Source organism: Caloenas nicobarica, chromosome 2, assembly GCF_036013445.1.
Source record: "Caloenas nicobarica isolate bCalNic1 chromosome 2, bCalNic1.hap1, whole genome shotgun sequence".
Taxonomy (NCBI): Eukaryota; Metazoa; Chordata; class Aves; order Columbiformes; family Columbidae; genus Caloenas; species Caloenas nicobarica.
Genome location: NC_088246.1, coordinates 113,583,822 through 113,602,906, shown reverse-complemented (window position 1 = coordinate 113,602,906; position 19,085 = coordinate 113,583,822). Strand labels below are relative to the sequence as shown.

At 44.9% G+C, this 19,085-nt stretch overlaps 1 protein-coding gene across 2 annotated transcripts in view; it reads right to left on the bottom strand.

The window, feature by feature from the left end:
• Positions 1–19,085, bottom strand: part of DLGAP1 (DLG associated protein 1) — a 146,828-nt gene that overhangs the window by 10,731 nt on the left and 117,012 nt on the right. For both annotated transcript variants that reach the window (XM_065627725.1, XM_065627727.1), the window contains exons 6-7: positions 16,181–16,272; positions 3,474–3,892 (exon numbers count right to left, since the gene is read on the bottom strand). In XM_065627725.1, the coding sequence (XP_065483797.1) occupies positions 3,474–3,892; positions 16,181–16,272 (511 nt within the window). The remainder of the gene's footprint in view (positions 1–3,473; positions 3,893–16,180; positions 16,273–19,085) is intronic.

Genomic DNA, 19,085 nt, shown 5'->3' with positions numbered 1-19,085 from the left:
GGGTGTGTGCGCCTGTGCCCACCGCTGCCCTGAGAGGGAGAAGCCAGAGGCTGCTCACGAACAGCTCCCTGAGGGGAGCCAGACCTGTTGTTGCTAATTCTGCATGTAAATGGTCACTCCAGAGGCATGAGCCGAAAGCCACGAATCTCAGCAGCGAAGCTCTGGCTATATGAAATTTCGTAGGGGAGAGGTGGCAGGAAAGAGCAGAGAGGAAGGAGAAAAAGAAAAAAAAATAGGTAAACAATTGATTTCACTTGAGGTCTGATCCAAAACGTCAATCAATTCTCACAAGGTGTTTAGCCTCATATCTCTAACTTTTTTTTTTTTTTTAATGAGAGCCCTGGAGTTTGTAGCCAACGTCCCTGTAACAGCAAAATACACAGAATCCATATCAAGTATCCTAGCTTAAAGTGTGAGTGGTTTTCATCTGCCTGTTACACGCGCCACGGCTTTATCAGAAAATGATTTCAGAGAAAACCAGAATATACTATACAATAAATAATTCATGGCGGAAGAGGAGCCACATTTCTCTCTATATTGGCATTTCATTGTGCAGCCACTGAACCACAGCTTGTTTTTATACACAGCGGCAGACTCCATTTCCCAGCTAGAAACATTCAATCCCATCTGGTAGATTCATTCCCAGCTAGATAATACCCAACGTATCTATGTTCCATACAAGCTACTGTCAAACAGCAGCGAGCCGTCTCCCCCAGACAGCTGTTTCGCACAAGGGCCGCATTGTCTGGAGGAACCGTGGATCGTTTTACGCGGAGCGCCGGGGAGACCAGCCCTCTGTCAGCTGCCACGGCATCGAGAAAACCTCGCTCATCACACCTTCTTATTTTGTTATCTGGCCCAACACGCGCTGGGGATGTCAGGTCGGACACAAAGGATGCATTCCCTGCTCCGGTTATATTTCCTTAGGGAAAGCAAAGCAAACACACCTCTTCTGCTCCTTTCCTCCCTCTCTTCAAAGTTTATAGACGTATGAAAAAGACGTATTTTGGGGCAGGGTTTGTAACAGCCGGGCTTTTGTTTCTGGCGCTGCTGAGTGGGCAGAGCGGCCCTGGCCATATGCTTTTCCTTGGCACCAGGCAGCGCGGGGTGTGTGGAGCTGCAGCAGAAAGCGCCGTGGAGCCTCTGCGAGAGGCAGCTGCCACATGCTGGAGTGGCCGGCGGCATCACACCGAAATCGGCACCACGTCAGTGACCACGAAACATGGCTGGCCCCTTTCCTCCTCCCCTTTCCTGCGATCACGAGAAGCGCCGGTCAGAAAAAGGAAGAGGAATAATCGGCAGGACATGTCACATGTGCTGCTGGGAATAGCCAGCCTAACCACTGCTTTATCTCCCCCACAACTGACTTCTCCCACCAATTGTTCAAAAAAGAGCCTTTAAAAACTATCATATATATGAAAGACACCAAGACATTGAGAGAAAATTCTCTACACGGCTATACACGTACTGCATGTATCTGCCTTGTAAAATGCACTTCGTGTTCTTTTCCCAAAGTGAATGACTACTTTGGTGCACAAAGAAAATATCTGTAGGTTTTCCCATTATTACCAGTTCATAGAATCATAGAGTCACAGAATGGTTTGGGTCAGAAGGAACCTTTAAAGATCATCCAGTCCAACCCCCTGCCATGGGCAGGGACACCTTCCACTAGATCAGGTTGCTCAAAGTCCTGCCCAGCCTGGCCTTGAGCACTTCCAGGGATGGGGCATCCACAAATCCTCTGGGCAGCCTGTTCCAGTGCCTCACCACCCTCATTCTAGAAAATGTCTTCCTTAGGTTCAATCTAATTTTTTGTGGCAAAGAGCAAGCAAGTGGGTTTTGTGGCTTGGACTTGCAAATGTTGTGTATTTCCTATTTGTTGTGTGCTCACACTTCTTTTTCAATCTAAAATCTCTTAGTTCATGCGGTTTATTTCTTGCATACGAACAAAAGAAAACCTTTGTAATCTGATACATGTTCAAAGAGATTTTTGAATGTACTGATGATGCAAACTAAAAATGAGGTCTAAATACTCTCAAACCTGGGGAATATGGATCTACTTTGAAGGCTAATCCTTCTATATTTTTCCCTCAGAAGAACTTGTTAGCCTATTAGATAACAGGAATTTTGTAGAAATAGAAAACCTTAACATATCTTCATGTTATCTCATACTTTCCATTAGAAGTCAGTCTCCACTTGCTTACAATAGCGTCTAACTTTAACTATCTAGATCAAACTTTTATACAGTTATTTCTTTCATTGGGTTGAATGGAAAGTTCCAGCAGAAACAGCTTATGCATTTCTAAGAATTGAAAAGAATATATTTTTTGCCAGTTTTCACTCCTTTCCTTCCATAAATCAAAACCTTCACATCTCAAAAGACTGCTAGTGCCTCCCTCCTTGAGAGGAAGGGTTAGAAATTTGGAAGAGGCAATCCTGGAGCTGAAGTAGTAGTCCTTGCTTGGTAGGAGCTAATTTGCTGGTTGGAAAAGTGTTATGAGTATATCTAGGAAAATACGCCTAGGTGTGCCTAAATTATACAATATTGAACTCTCTATATGTAGCTGCTCCTTAGTGTTTTTTAGAAGCTCCCTGCTACAACTTGAAAAAGCTTAACTGACAAGGAGCATGCTCCTAAGCTCACAGGTTTATCTATGTCTGAAAGGTGACAGATATCAATAGTACGGCTCCTTGTAATCAAAGTAAATGGAAAAAAAAATCCACTTTACTGGAAGAAAAAATTCTGGACAGGAAGGCACATGTTCAGCTCTTCTTCCCTAATTGGAGTGAATTAATAAGATGTGAGCTACCCACCACTTCTTATTAACAAAGCCTTACTAGACATTCCGATTACCTTACAGGTGGGGTAATACTTCTGGCAGTGGTGACAACTGAGATGTCGTTTGCATGTGTGTGTTTTTTATCACAGACTATGGAGAGCTTGTTTTACCAGGAAGATCAAAGAGGAATGAGAACTGCAAGGGCGATGAAGGAGGCTGGATAGGGGAAAACAGGGAGAACAACTTGGAAGCACAACTGAAATCTGTTTCAGTTGGAAAAAACATCTGAAGACTCTGATGCCAATCACCATCTAAAAAGGCAACTAAAGTATGTATTTAATGAAAAGGAACTAGAATCTGTTCAATTATATTCTAAGGTTATGAGATTTTATTTCAAGTGGAAGTTAAGAAACATTAATATTACAAGATCCCTAACCATGATCTCCTAATTATCCGTCGAACTATGCAATCCCAGAAGCTAATACCTTTGGAGTTTCAGAAGTGCTGAGCATTTGTGTTCCCTGTCAACTTTAATAAGGATCGTTAGATACGCACATAAAGTCCTTTTGAGAATCACGACCAAAGCTTCATTAGCTAAATAAGAAAGGGCATGATACAGAATTCACTGGAGTAAATTTGACCTATATTAAATACTTTTCTATAGTTGCAATATTATCGTATATAGTTACTTACTGTCCTCAGGTAAGTTGTTTTCTCGTTCTTCTCTCTCCATCTGTTGGCACCAGCCCTCCATTCGATCTCTCTCTGCCTGAAGTAGCTTCAGAAACCAGTGGCCATCTCGTGGGCACACTGACCTTTGAACAGCTTCCAGAGGATCTTCAGTGATAGAGTCAATCCAGGGGTCAGGAGGAGGTAAAATTGACGGATCAAAATCTGTATCAAAGTCATCATCCACTGCACATGCGTGGTAATGGTTTCCTGACCCTTGTATGCTAACGGTAGAGGTGCTCGCATCTCGGGAAAATTGTCTTGATATTTGTCCAGAACATGTATTGTCCTCTTGAGGGTCGATTATTTCAAAGTTCTCATGGAAATCCAGGTCTGCTTGCACGGCTGTTGTTACGCTATTAGATCGTGTAAACCTGCGAAAGCTTTGGAGAGCACAAACGTAAAATGTTTAGAAAGCTTCTTCTAGGTAACTCAGCAAGAAGGACTTATTAAGATTCTGCTACTCCTCCTAAGACTGGTAGTCATGGCTCTCAGTGCTACACTCAGGTGCTTATTCTTGAAATGATCAGCATAAACTTCGTTTGTCATTGCAAGCCAACGAACATCTCTTTTTTTCCATGCAAGCTCACTGTTTATTGAGGCAGAGTACCCATAATTGTGTGGTTTAACATAGCCAGAGGCTAGCCCAAGGGACAGCTAATAGCATCAGTAGCTCAAGATTTTAGGTTACCAATTAATGAAAAGTTAACAAGGCCCAATTTTAAGAAATGGTTTATCTTTCAACTTTTAAAACTCGCACCCCTTTGAAATTATACACCCAAACTCACAAGCCACATTTAAAAATCATACATATGAGGCTGATAAGACAGTAATACCAATAAGTCCACTTTCTACACAACATTATACATTCCATTTATAAAGAAGATAAGTGTCTTTTTAACCCCAATAAGCATTTTGTAGTGCTTCTTCGTAATTACTATTCATAATTACCTACCTACTAATACCACTGCCATCTCCCACAATTTTAGTGCCCATTCCCAGTGCTCAGACATTTCGTTTTTCACATTCAAGCTTTATTTTCAGAATGGTCTCCTCTTTTTCACTACAGCTCATGTTCTCAGTCCCTGCCTCTGTTACCCTCATCACAATGGCTGCTACCCTGTAGGTGTAGGCAGCTTCCTTTCACCCGCATAGTTTCCCTGCATTGGAGCCTCTGAGGGTAGAGAGCAAACTCTGAAGGAAAAGGCAGGGGAGAGAGGAGGTTTGGGGCTTTGGGTTTAGGCGGGTTTTCTTTACGTAAAGAGCACTCCAAATTCTGCAGTCCAAGGGACCTGAGGTGAAGAGGCTGACAGAGAAGGAGCAGAGGGAAGTGTGAGGAGTAAGAGACACCCAGTGCTGTTGCAGGGGGTGGTAGTGACAGCAGATACGACAAGCAGTAAATTGTGGAGGGAATGTGCGGAAAATCTGCAGGCAAATAATTACAAAGAGTCAGGGTAAATGTAGAAACTGATGCATGGAGGAACACAGGAGCAATATAAGAGGCAGACACGTCTCTCACACCGTGATAAAAGGAGATAAAGAAGGTAGAATCATAAAGTTATTAATGTAGGTGTTACTTAAATTAGTAGTTTTTAGGCTTCAGAATGACCATAGTTTTGAACTATACAGGGACACATTCTCACTCCTCCTTATTAATCCAGTATGCTTGTACACTCATGCAGCTGGTCCTTCACTCCTGATTTGTTTACAATCTCACATTTAGTCTTGAAACCAGTGCTAGGACCTGTTTCCCTGTGATATTTTGGCTGTTTTGCCCTTACCAGTTCTATTCTCAGTTTGAGCTCAAGCAGCAATGAAAATGCTGAGGAGGCAGTGAAGTTGGATGCTGGTCACCATTTCACGCCCTTTCATTTATATTCCACCTTCCACTGAGGAGCAATAGCCCATTAGATGAGGGCAACTGCCAGCAAAACTTCATCAAGTGTATTTAGTCTGCAGCTGAGGAGGGAGCAGATGGAAGGATGCTGAGGGAGAATTTGGTGTCCTATATACCTGATGCATCCAGATACCTGAGGAGGAGTGCAGCAAACTTCAGGGAGAACAGTGTCACGTCCTGCTGACAGAGGAAATTAGTGGCTGCTGATCTAAGGCTTTGAGAGGATGAGAGCAAAGCAAAACAGGAGTTGAGAAAGGTTCTTCAATTAATAAAAGACACCAGTTCCTCTGCAGAAGAAAGCTACAAGTAGCTTCTCAGACATGCCAATCCCTGGAAAATTTTACTAATAGATTGTACGTAGGTTGTTTGGTGTTGTCTTTTTTTTTTTTTTTTACAATGGCCTAGAATACAAACATTTTAATGTAGCCCCTGTTGTTTACAGTTCTTTTGAAACAGGTGTTGTTAAACGATGCAAAAGTCACAGTTATGCCACCCTAGTTTTGCACTGTACGCACCAGCAAACTGAAAAATATGGAGTGAGCAGAACTACTTCAGCTTGGTAGTATTTATCCTTTGATAAGCAGAGCAAAACATTTTGCTATGGACTCATACAGCAGAAAAAGTTCAAAAGGGGACAAGGAACATTGGAGGTATGGTATGGCTTCTATGGGAGGAAAGAGATTTCTTGGTTTAGAAAACAGATGGCTGAGTAGGGATATAAGAGCTCTATGAAATCCCGACTGGTTGATGTTTCACCATTTCTCAGAGTGCAAGAACTGTGGGGAGGAAGGCAGCCAGTTGCAACTTAGGCGTAGAGGTCTAAAGATTTGAATCCAGCAAAAGGAAGCACTTCTTCACACAATGTGTAATTAAATTGCCACAGGATCCTGGGAAGACCAAAGGTAAAAATAGGTTCAAAGAAAACCTGATCAAATTCACAGGAGTTAGGTCCAGGAAGCACTGTTACACAGATGTCATATCTGGTTTAGGAAGTTCCTGAACAACAGCTGCTAAATTGGGAAGGTCTACTGGGAGAAGTAGTGCTTTATACACACCCTTTATACTTTTCCTTTACACATGCCCCTTCATTCTTTTCCTGAGTATCTGCTACTGGCCCCTGGCAAAGAAAAGCTGTTAGACTGGTATTAGTGGTTAGAAAGACTTTAGCTTTAGGCTGACATTACAATGATTTTTTTTTTTTTATTGCTTTAATTTGGCCACCAACCTGACAAATCCCTTACCTGCACTGGAGTGCATGCACAGACACACACACACACAGACACATGCACACAAATGCATGCCCATGCAGGCACAGGCTCACACAGGGTTTCTTTTCAGCCATTTAGTCAGGGTTCACTGACAGCCAAGGCATTAGGACATGGTGTACTCTTCCACACCTTCCATGGTACTGGAGAGAAAAGCAAATCCCTTAATCCGGCCTCGTCCTTCTCCGTGCCTCTACCTCCACATCACAGCCGCCTTCTTTTCTCCCCACTCCCTTCAACTCTGCAATCCTTCTATTTTAGATGACCATTTGTATTTTTAGTTAACACCCTGGCTTTGTAGTGTACACCAAATCCCAAATGTGAAAACATCAAGGTCTGCTTGCCAAAAGCATGTATTGCTGGAGGCACTACATTTCAAAGCTTTCAGGAGTGTGCTCTTACTGGGTTCCATGTGAGCTAGTACCACCAAACCCAGACTCTGCTCAACAAATAGAATGACCTACTTTTTTGGCCTTCATATAATAGTATGCCACAGGCTTGCTTGGCAGATCCTTGGCACTGGATTGTGTAACTTATCTGTCTTCAAAACAAAAACAATTTGGCAATAGAATATAGCATCAGTTCAAAATTTTAAAAATACTTCCAAGGAAATGTATGTTGAATGAAATGGAAATGCAGGAATGCACCCACTATCTGACCACCTCCAGCACATCTATATAAACTGACTAATAGATGGTAATTTTAGTCTCTGACATAGCTTCCTCACTCACTTCCAGGATGTTTTACTATTACAAAATACCATTTGTGTCCCACATGAGCCTTTTTTTTTGTTTTGCTCTCACTTAAAACTCCATACCACAGGAGAGCTGCCGAAGCTAATGTCTAAGTCTTCATTGTTTCTACACATACAAAACATTCATAGGTTTACAAAAAAAAAATCATAAATTGCTGGTAATTGTTAAAAACAGAGATTAGCTTTTTCCTCTATTTTCAGGCTTGGTTGTTTTGTACTTGGTTGTGCCCTGCAGGCACAAGGTGTAATAATTACAGCTTCAGAGAACTGCACCAGATATCTGGCCTAAGGTGCAGAAAGGCATGAAACCTCAGACTGGATAAACCAGTATGGAGAACAACAGCAGGATGTATTTTGAACAGCAACAACAGGGTCACTTATTAGCATTCGACTCTGTTTCTAAGTCTTCTTTTGCTTTCTTTTGAAAAACATGTTTACATTTCAACTCCGAGAACTTCTTTCTTTCCTAAAAACAATCCCAACCCCCCTGAAAAGATCTAGGTTTCAAACCACTTGAAGCATGGTGAGCCTCAGAGGCACTTACATTAAATTCAGCCTGCCTCACTTTACCCATTTCTTCTTTGGGCTTCCCTGCTAAGGTTGCAGCCACTGTCAGCAGAACAAAACAAACTGCAGAAGTAGTTAGCAGATATGGTACCATGTCTTCTAATGGCAGGATCTACAGCCGTACATCTTCAAGCTACATGATCTGGTGTGCTTTGCTCTATCCCTACTCCTTCTCTCATTCACACAGTTCTTTTTCATCACTAAGAGTCTTACTCAGGGAAACTCTAATCCCTTATGGCAATGTTGCAATAGACTATTTCAGTTGGAAGGAACCTACAATGATCCTCTAGTCCAACTGCCTGACCAACCCAGGGCTGACCAAAAGTTAAAGCATGTTATTAAGGGCATTGTCCAAATGCCTTTTAAACACTGACAGGCTTGGGGCACCAACCGCCTCTCTAGGAAGCCTGTTCCAGTGTTTGACCACCCTCTCAGTAAAGAAACGGATCCTCGTGTCCACTCTAAACCTCCCCTGATGCAGGTTTGAACCATTCCCATGCATCCTGTCACTGGATCCCAGGGAGAAGAGCTCAGCACATCCCTCTCCACATCCCCTCCTCAGGAAGCTGTAGAGAGCAATGAGGTTGCCCCTCAGCCTCCTTTTCTCCAAACTAGACAAGCCCAAAGTCCCCAGCTGCTCCTCAGAGGACATTCCTTCCTGCCTTTGCACCAGCTTTGTTGTCTTCCTCTGAATGCATTCAAGGACCTTCACGGCCTTCTTAAATGGCGGGGCACAGAACTGCACCCAGTACTGCAGGTGAGGCCGCACCAGTGCTGAATACAGCAGGATAATCACCTTTTCTGACCAGCTGGTGATGCCGTGTTTGATGCACCCCAGGATGGGGTTTGCCCTCCTGGCTGCCAGGGCACACACTCGTGACTCATGTTGAGCAGCACCCCCAGGTCCCTTTCTGCAGGGCAGATCTCCAGCCACTCCTCTCCCAGTTTATACTTGTGCTGGGCATTACTCCATCCCAGGTGCAGAATCCAGCATTTGGACTTGTTAAATTCCATGCTATTGATAATTGCCCGATGCTCCAATCTATCCAGACCCCTCTGCAAGGCCTCTTGTCCCTCAAGAGAGTCAACAGCACCTCCCAGTCTGGTATAATCAGCAAACTTGCTCCTGGTGCATTCAACTCCTGCATCCAGATTGTTGATAAATATGTTGAACAAAACTGCACCCAGAGGAACACCGCTGGTGACTGGTCGCTAGACAGATGTAGCCCCAGTCATCACCCTTTAAGCCCTGATGTTCAACCCCTTCTTCACCCAGTGCACTGTGAACCCCCTCATCCCACAGCTGGACAACTTGTCCAGAAGGCTGCTGTGAGGGACAGTATCAAAAGCCTTACTAAAATCTAGAAAAACTACATCGACTGCCTTCCCTTCATCCACTGGGTGGGTGACCTCATCACAGAAGGATATCAAATGAGTTAAACAGGACTTTCCCTTTGTGAACCCATGTTGACCATACCTGATGATTGCCTTTCAATAGTATGCAGCTTAATCTTCTCCATAATTTTTCCAGGAACTGAGGTTAGACTAACAGGTCTGTAGGTTCCTGGGTCTTCCCTCACACCCTTCTTGTAAATTGGAATAACGCTGGCTAACTTCCAGTCAGCGGGGACCTCCCCAGACTCCCAAAATCTTTGGTAGCTGATCAACAGTGGTAGTGCCGTAAGATCCACTAGCTCCTTCAGTATGCTGGGATGAATCTCATCAGACCCATGGACTTGCGGACATTCAGATGATACAGCTGGTCCCTTAGAAGTTCAGTGTCCAAACAGATGGATGCAAACCAAGAAAACAATGTTAATGCTCCAAGCCAACTGGCCACAGCAGCTCGTCTTCATCTCTTGCCCAGAAGCCACAAGCCATGCTCATCACCCATGGCACCTGATCCCCTGAGATCCCTGAAGGAAAGGCATCAGGCCCTGGTGTGCTCAGCCTTCCTGGGGACACCCCGCTGTGGACCACCATGCCTTGCGATGCCCTCGGGACACGGTTGTGGAACAGGACAAGGCAGGAGCAGGGTGAAAGGTGCCTCTTCGGTGGCTGTCTTGGCAGAACCTGGGTTTGCTACTAATAAATAACAATGTCAGAACTTTACGCAATGTCCCTGCTGCTGCTCTCTGCCTGGCTTCTCCTCACACCGCTCATTGCAATAGTACTGCAACGCTGATCCCAGGCTGTGCAATGCTGACCCCAGCTTGTGCTTGAAGAAGAGAGTCCGTCGCACTGAAGGGTTCTGGCCCTCCCCAAGACTCTACTGGCATGGGCCCAGCTCCTTGGCAGTGGTCAGACCCCCAACAGAAAGCAGCCAAGAGGGGGTAAAGAAAACTGGTATGTTGCAGGAGGAAATGGAGGCCTTAGCACAGTTCTCCACTGCCGTGTCCCCACTGTCCCCTGCAGACTTGCCACCCTGAGATGGCCTGTCTGCTCCTCCAGCATGGCAGTGGCAGAGGCCGCAGACTTGGGAATCAGCACCTGCAGGGCTCAGCCTGCCATGGCTGCAGCAAGTCCATGCCTGCTCCACACGCACACAGAGCAAGGGCTGTCCATGCCTGGGAGCGCTGACCCAGGGTCACCCTGCCACCGTGGGGCTGTGCTCCCCTCTGTCCATCCTGCTGGTATGTGGGGTATGGCTCCCAGTGACCGAGAGGGTGGGCAGCCACCCAGCCCCACCGTCCTGGTAGGATACCCCTCCTTGTTGGGTGTCAGAGAGGCTTGAAGCCCAAGTTGTAAAGGAGTGTGGGGAAACCTGGTGGGTTTCCAGTGAAAGGAAACCTCTAAAGCCTTGTCCGCTTTACACACAGATTCCATAACAACTTTTTTTTTTACCATATATATTGGCCTTTGCACTGCAGAGCAGAGGGTGCTGGCTGGAGCGCTCAGGGCCAGGGCTGAAGGAGAGAGGCTATTGCCAACCAGTGGGGTCTGATCAGAAATTTATCACAAATTCTGCAAATGCCAGGCTTGGGGCAGCCCACCAGCAGGCTGAGAGCCACCAGGGCTGTAAGGGTTTGCTCTGTTCCCAGGCAGCCATGACTGGGGAAAGCAATTGGCCATGTCAGAGCCAGCGGCTGCTTCACCTTCTGTTGACCAGAGCGGCGCTTCTCCCACAAGCAAATGTGGGGCAGAGGGAGGTGTGGAGAGTGGGTCCCACCAGGGTGGGACTGGCCAGGGGCAGAGCACCCTCCCAGGCACCCTGCTCTTCCCATGCAGGGCCTCTTTCAGGCCAGATGTCCCTCAGTCAAAGTGAGCCACGCTCAGACATGTGCTTGGGCCACCATCCCAATAGCCTCCGGATGTCACATACCACTGCCCATTGTCCCATGCTCCATAAAATGGCATCTCCACCTCGGCCACCACTTGCTGAGCTGCTCACACCTGCAGCACCTGCAATCGGAGCAGGACAGGAGCGGGGATGACCCAGGGGGCGATTTCCAGTCTCTGGGTGCCGCACGCCAACACCCAATGAAGTTGCCAAATGCAGTCAAAGGGCAACTACAGGATTGGCTGAACCAAAGAGGACGTCTGGGGGCTCTTTGGTTGGTGATCCAAAACCACAGAGGATGGCATGGAGCCAATGGATGTCAACCCACTGGAAGACCAGGAGCAGCCCATCCAATTCCAGCAGACCCAGCTGGGTACTGCAGCGCTGGTCCCAGCCTGTGCTTGAAGAAGGGACCCCGTTGCGCTGAGGGGGTCTGGCCTCAACCAAGACTATCTCGGCATGGGCCCAGCTCCTCGGCAGTGGCCGGAGACGCTGCCATCAGTCAATCAATTAATCTCCATCCATCAGTCTCCCTTGAAACATGGTGGAGCTTCAAGTGCTGCTTGGGGTCTTCCTCCCCATCCTGCACCACCCTGCTGTCCCCCAGATATGCACAGGGTGCCCACCCTGCCCTTCCCAGCGTGCGAGTGGCACAGCAGCGCAGGGAGCAGGTCAGGCTACAGAGACCATCCTTGGCCAATACACACCCTGTGCTGGGCACGTCCCTCACCAGCAGGCTTTGCAGAAGACAGGATAAAAGCATTCCTGCGATCTCTTGTCCTCAAATAAACCTGTTCTAACCTTTGCCTTGTGACACTTTCTGGGCAGCACTGGGGGGAATAGCTGGAGCAAGCAGGGGCAACACTTTGTCAAGGCCTAGCCCACAAGACCAGGTCAGGGCCCTTAGCTTTAAGCGGATAACATTATCAGGCCTTGCTTTTGAAACTGCCTCCGTCTTCTTCTGAATATCAGCTCAGTCACTCACACCCATGAAATCATAGAATAGTTTGGGTTGGAAGGGACCTTCAAAGGTCATCTAGTCCAACCCCCTGCAATGAGCAGGGACATCTTCAACTAGATCAGGTTGCTCAGAGCCCCGTCCAGCCTGGCCTTGAATGTTTCCAGGGATGTCGCATCTACCACCTTCAGAATTTCTCAGGGGAATGGCTTCCACTGTGGAGAACACAGATAGCCAGACAATGCTGCTGAATAAAGCCAAGGAAATATCAGTCCCACATCATCTTAGTCAAAATGCAGATTTGAAGGTCCTGTCCTAAAGACTGGAGAGTTAAGAAGTTTGAGTGAGAGCGCAGGACTGGCCTGCTTTGCAGGGAAGACCCTAAACCATAAGTCTTTTTTTGTCAGGACAGTAAGTGACGCAACCCAAAAACCTAAACAAAAAAGAAGAGAAAAATATGGTTCTATATCGTAACAAAAGCCAAAGATTTTTTCTGTGTTTTCTTTTTTTTTTTCCTTGAAGAGGCAGATTATTATTATTAATTTTTAAAAAATGTTATCCCACTGCCATTTCAAATAATTTCACTTTATACCATACTGAGATGGGTGGTGTGGTAAACCACACTTTATACCACAGCAAGAGGTAGGGGCATGTTCCCTGGCCCCACAGAAGCCAGAAAAAATGGAGAAGGACCATACGTCTATGGTCTTAGTCACCCATAGCAGTGTTTCTGCTTCAGAAACTACCATTGTTTCAGCATTCATAAATTCTTGTGATGGCAAACAAAGTACAATTACTAGCTGATGGTATGACTAGGAGCAACGAACAAGAGAATTTTGGGGGTGAGGATGTAATGGGAGGAGTTCTGGGGGCAGACAAGGTAAAATGCAAGAAAGACTAAAAGCGATTACAGAGCTGTGGGACTGAGAGCCCCTTGTTCAATAAGGATGTGTGCTGACTGGCCTGGCACAACATACGACTTCTTTTCTGGTTCAGTAGAACTGGTTGACTTCCAACAACTCAGTTATCTTCTTCTGTAAGTGAGGAATGGAAGGTGGTCCCTTGAGGTCAAGATGAAGCCACAGGTACAGAGAAAAGACAAACAGAAATGGGCAGAAATGGCAGTGCCCTGAGGTTCCACTGAGCAGCTTCATTAGATACACATTTCAAAATTGCCCTGGAAGGGGTGGGTTATGTGAGGAAAGGGGAGGAACATTTTGGTTCTGGTTTTGTTGGCATCATGGGGGAGATCAGATGAGAGATAAGAAAGGAACAGCAGGAATATCATTGAGGTTATCATTGAAAGAAATGCATACCAGTTTTTTTCCACAAGGAGGACTGGGCAGAGTTACCCTATAAACACTAGAAATCATAGAGCTGCACTTAGAGAATGGGTACGAAAAAGATGATCAAGAGTAGGCAGCATAAAGGACTAAGGATAAGATGAATAGCGGTGTGGATCCAGTTGTAATACAGTCAGGTAGTGGTAGGCACATTTATCCTTTGAGCAGTAGAAGAGGAGGAGGACTAAGAATCATTTGTCTTGGCAGGAAGCCCAGGTTAGAGAGAGTGAAGGGTTAATGAAAGGTCTGAGTGGAGATGGAAGATGGAAGAGATAGAGCTGTCCTCCTAAGATGCTCTGTTTCTGAGCTAATTAAATCAAGAAACGGAGGCAAAATCTTTTGCTTACTTGGTCCAAGCACAGAAGCAGGAATATCTGAAAGGACATGAGGAGGTAAGACTCTTTAATGTGAGAATGACAATCATATTAGGTGAAGGAAAGAGGGACGAAAGAGCAGGAAGCAAAGAGGAGTGAAACAGATTTTGTATGGTAGGTTTTTGGTGCATTAAGCAAAGAGCTTTCTTGTTTTATAACAGTGCACTTAATAGCTTAGACTGGCACAGAAACATGATCAATTTACTGTATTTATCTGGTTTGCTGTGTCATTCTTCTTATTTTATATTTATTTAATATTTTTGAAGCCTGGAAGATTTTTAAAAACATTAATTTGTCAAAGATTCAACTCAAAAGGGCTTTTCTGAGGCTCTGCAGATGTTACGGTGCAAGGGCAGGGAAGAATGCACTGTATTACACTTCTATTCCTGTAACAGATAATCAATATATTGTGCTGTGCTCCGTTAAAAAAAAAAAAAAAAAGGTGGAATACGAGTGCCAAACCGTGATGATAAGCCCTTTGTGTCTTGAGTGCACTCATTTTCTAAGGATTAGGGGCTGTCCTTTATCAGCCAGTTCACTTCTGAAGTCCATGATAGATTGCTGCTTGCCCGTCTGCTCCAAACAGCAGCAACCTGAACTTTATCAGCAAGGAAAACCCCAAACACAGCTGTCAGGAGGTAATGCAGAAATACTGCTTTCTCAGGGCAGATCCTCACGGGCAAATCTTACCTTTTTCTCTGGAGTAATAAAAACTGCAATAGAAAGAGGACTTTGGAAGTAAGGTATTTACAAACAGTCATTTATTTATTTTCTTTTTTTTTTTGAGGGAAGGGGGAGGGTTGGGCTTTTGGGGTAGTTGTTTCCTTTGTGCTCAGGCTGAAGGGAAATGGTCCTTCAGGATCTATTCTAATGTGCTCATTTATCTAGTGCGGGAAGAGTTGTGGGTAAACGGGGCTAAGGTCTAACGCATAAAGAAACGTCTGCCAGCAAGAGATGTTTTAGCAGGTTAATGAGGAACTTGGTAACAGCCTCGCAGGGTCATTGCAAAATCACATTTCTTTTTGCTGATATCACTCTAGCCTTTTTAAAACCACAGGAAAATACTCTGCTACTTCACGGGGAGATTTTGTTGAATTGAAAATTGTGTAGATAATGTTGGTTTTGAGTATTTTTAGCAGAAGTAGGAAAAAAGAAAAAAAAAAAAAACAGTGTGAAGATGGACATCTCCTCTACTCACTGCTGCAGTCGGTGGGCCAGAGGAGGGCAGAGGGCCCTAATTTTGTCAGCTCATGTTTGCTGCACCCGGGTTTTCTCTGGTGAGACTGCAAGGTGGACAAGAGGTACCACCCCGAGGCTGCTCCTGTGCGACTTATCAACAAAATGGCCCCGGGCTCCCAAACTTCGGCTGCGCCCCAGGGGCTTCCAAAAAGGAACAAAGGCTTGGGTGGGTGCTTGCAGCCGCCGCAGCGCTGGGCAGGTCTGCAGGCTCAGAGGAAAGGGGAGAGTCCGGCTTTTCTTCAGCCACTGAGTCCAGTTTTTGGGCAGGAATTAGGATTTTCAGTTGTAATCCAGCACTCAGAAGTTTTATGGGTTTGGGAAGTGCTACACACAGTTATGCTGCCCTGCAACGTAACTGCGATTTGTCATCACAAAGAAATAACCTTTACAGACAACAACTATGCAATTTTTTTTTTTTTCCATTTTTATTGGAGCATGTTTGTTTACTAATTCAGGTTACACCTCAGATGGGAGAGAGAACCGAGTTTTACAGGCTTGCTTTTTTATCTCAACTTTTTTTTTTTTGCAGGGGAGCAGTTGTAATGCAGAGATGTCTGGGTGAGATACGTGAGCAAAAGGAACCAGTTTGGCTCTGCCACAGCGCTGCTCCACGTGGCTGAAATTATTCTGCTGAAAAACAAGGTAAAACTTCCCCATCAACTCTATGCTGCTGCAGCCACCCGTAGACTGCCACCCCTCCAGCTGCATCACCTTCTACTGTTTAGGTAGATTTTCTGGGGAAAAAGAACTTATTAAAAGTATATTGACTTTCAAAATATGTGGCACTTTTCTTCTAGTTCTCCCACTGGTCCTGAAAAATCCCCTCTGAGAAATAAAAGCTACAGCATTTCTAAATCTCAGCTTTTCAGTTGGGTGATCTAACAATTAATCCAGGAAGCAGATTTATATGGTCATGTGTGCAGGAACTAGGGCTCTTAAAAATTAGTTGCGGCATAATTATTTACTTAGAAAAACAGTATTAACTTTTACTTACCACTTTTCCTCCTCTACTTGAACTCCTATGGACTGGAACTTACTGGTTGCTTTATTTTCACCTGATTTGGTGGATTCTTCAGCACCATCAACCTTAAAAGAATTAACCACCTAATTAGAATGTATTTTAGCAGAGCTATCACCCAGCTACTTACAATTTCTACATATGATAACTACTAAGTGTCTGCACATGCAGCTTGTACCATGAGTACCTTCATCTAGTTGGGTAGTTTGTCTATGGCATGCCCATGTCTGATGTTATTAATAACTATTCATCATTCCTGTTAATCTATAAAACATTTCTGGTAAGGCAACATTTGGCCTGCAAATTGCAGATGGAGTTTATCCAGTATTTTATGGAGGCTGGATGCTCACATTTGCCAGAGAAAATCTCTGAGCAGCTGTAACTCCACCTACTGTGCTCCAACATTTGTTTGATTTTACCTGTTAGTCTGTATGTGCATATGTAAACATGTCAAAATTATGTGTTTATGTTGTTTAAATGTTAGTGCCGAGTCTGAGCACTGTACAGATAAGATTTAAAGAAAGCCGACACATCTCTTGGATGCATTTTCTTTCCTGCTTCGTCATGCAAACAGGTGGTCCCCAGGGGCACAGGCAGGAACTTTATACCACCTCTCCATCTCCGTGAGGCGATGGATACCAATGGTGTAAAGTTAAAATTTAATGATGAATGTGTCTTTGAGCAAAATCACAAACTCCTGGGTCCAATCAGTGTAGTTGTTAATTCCCAATGCTATATATGACATTATTAGTCATCCAGGAAAAAAAAAATAATTCTGGACCTCAGCAGTGTTAGGAAGTGACCTGTAGATCCACTCTGACCCTGGGTGTACAAAATCTCCAACTCCAGTCAGCATACGTTTCACCAATAAAGAAGCTTCTTGTTGGGAGCCAGCTCAACAGCCTATGCAGGGAAAGTGCTCACAGAGGATGGGACTTAGACCTGTTCAGTGAAGCGAGGTACCTACCTGATACTGAGGCTTTTGGGGAGGCAACCACGCCTTAAATCGCACAACTGACAGACGGAAGCAACCTTTTGATTGAGGGGTTTTTCTTTGTTTTACTTTGCTTTGTTTGCTAAACAGATTTACAGCAAAGGCTTGTGGTGTCCAAAGAGTGACTGAGGAGTGCGGAGGACACGCGTGGAGGTTCATCACAAGTGCACATTAGGTTTGCTTATGAGAGGAGGAGGCAAACCAAGAATATGCCTCTGGCTAAAGCAGCTTGCCCTGCCCTACAGAGATGGGCGAGACTATAAAAAAGGTGTATACCTGCTCCGAGTTCAGTCTAAGCCTAAACTCGGTTCCCTTTACAGTCAGTGGAGGGAGACTGATTCATACTGCCAGTCAGACGGCTGACATCCTACTTACCTATTTTAGGGCAGTTGTTTCTAAGAGAAATTGTAATTTCTGGCAGCATCAACTATCTTACGGTATTTCCACTCCCACACTACCTCTTCATCTGTACCAGCACGGCTGCTTGTGCAATGATGCTGCAAAATGGACCAGACAGAGGACTGGCAAAGTAGTTTCCTTTTATTTTTGAAGCCTGTCTGACTCTAAAAAATCTCATTGATGGGCACAAGTGGCAGGGTGGCACAGTGCATGGGCAGCGATCCTGTAAGGATGTGTCACTGCTGAAGGTTTTGCTTCATGTAATCCCAGCTTTAGGCATCTCCGTTGGTTTGTACACAAAAACTGCCCTGGCCCCTCATGTACCATCCCCAGGCAGCTTTCACGTATGATTATGCTGGTCATCTGTAAATTTCAAAGTTTTAGAGGGAGATTTTCAAAGGCTTGAGCAGCATTTGGGGCTCTATTTTCCTCAGATCTCAGGAAACGGAGGCCCCTATACCTCTCAAAAGCAGCATTTGTTACTTGCAGCAACACTACCTTAAGAAGAGACAGTAGGGAGATGGTGTCTCAAGACCTATGATTCACATTACCGTTGTTCATTCTGGCTTCTGCAAATGTGGAAATTATTTCTTTCTACCCGTTATTTTGTTAAGTGTTTGCCTGCTAAGGGGTCTTTGCTGCTTTGCTCAGTGAAATGAGGGATTACAGGAATAAAATGGCACTTCAGGCTTGGCTGGGAATTGGAATAAGTAATAGAAGAGCTTTCCCCTAACCCTCTCCCACCTGGATCTTGCTCCTGTGTTTAACACTGAACATCAGCCCTACAGTGAGAATATACCCAAAAGAAACACCTGTGAAGCAGAAAAAGGCTACAACAAAGGCAGCGAACTGAACCCACAGGCAATAGTAATAATTGCCCTTCCAAGAAGTAAGAGAAAAGTCACAGCTTCTCCAGGAGCTGCCTCTGGGATGGCATACATCTACATGGCACCTCTCCTCTCATCGGGCTGATGCAAAGATTTCATGGTAAATTCTTAGGCTTTGCTAATCAGATAAGCCTGTCCAGGCACATAGCGCTGTGCTTACAACCTCCACCTGCAACAGAAAAAATGTCTTGTGATGGCTGATAAGCTATTCTGTTTGCTTGGGATTCATCTCCCATCAAAACCTGTGCTGATTCTCATTTGATTTTAAATTCAAGTACTTTGTTGCAAAAGCTAATCCTGCAAGCAGAGAGCTGGAGTCCTATGCATATTCTATTGGTTTTTTTTTTGGGGGGGCGTGGGGGTTGGTATGGGAAAGATTAATTAAGAAAGCAGATTAAACTGGTCTAGTTTATTTGCTCCTCTCCTTTCTGTAAATAGGACTGATCTTTGGCAGGGTTAGTTTTCTTGTTTCATTCCACTAGAGGTAACAAAATGTAATTTTCTTTAACAAGGGCAAATCAGAAAGAACTTATCCTCTGCTCTTGAGGCTGAGGTAGAAACAATGCTGCCTCATTCAAGCGGCTACCAGTCATTATGAAAT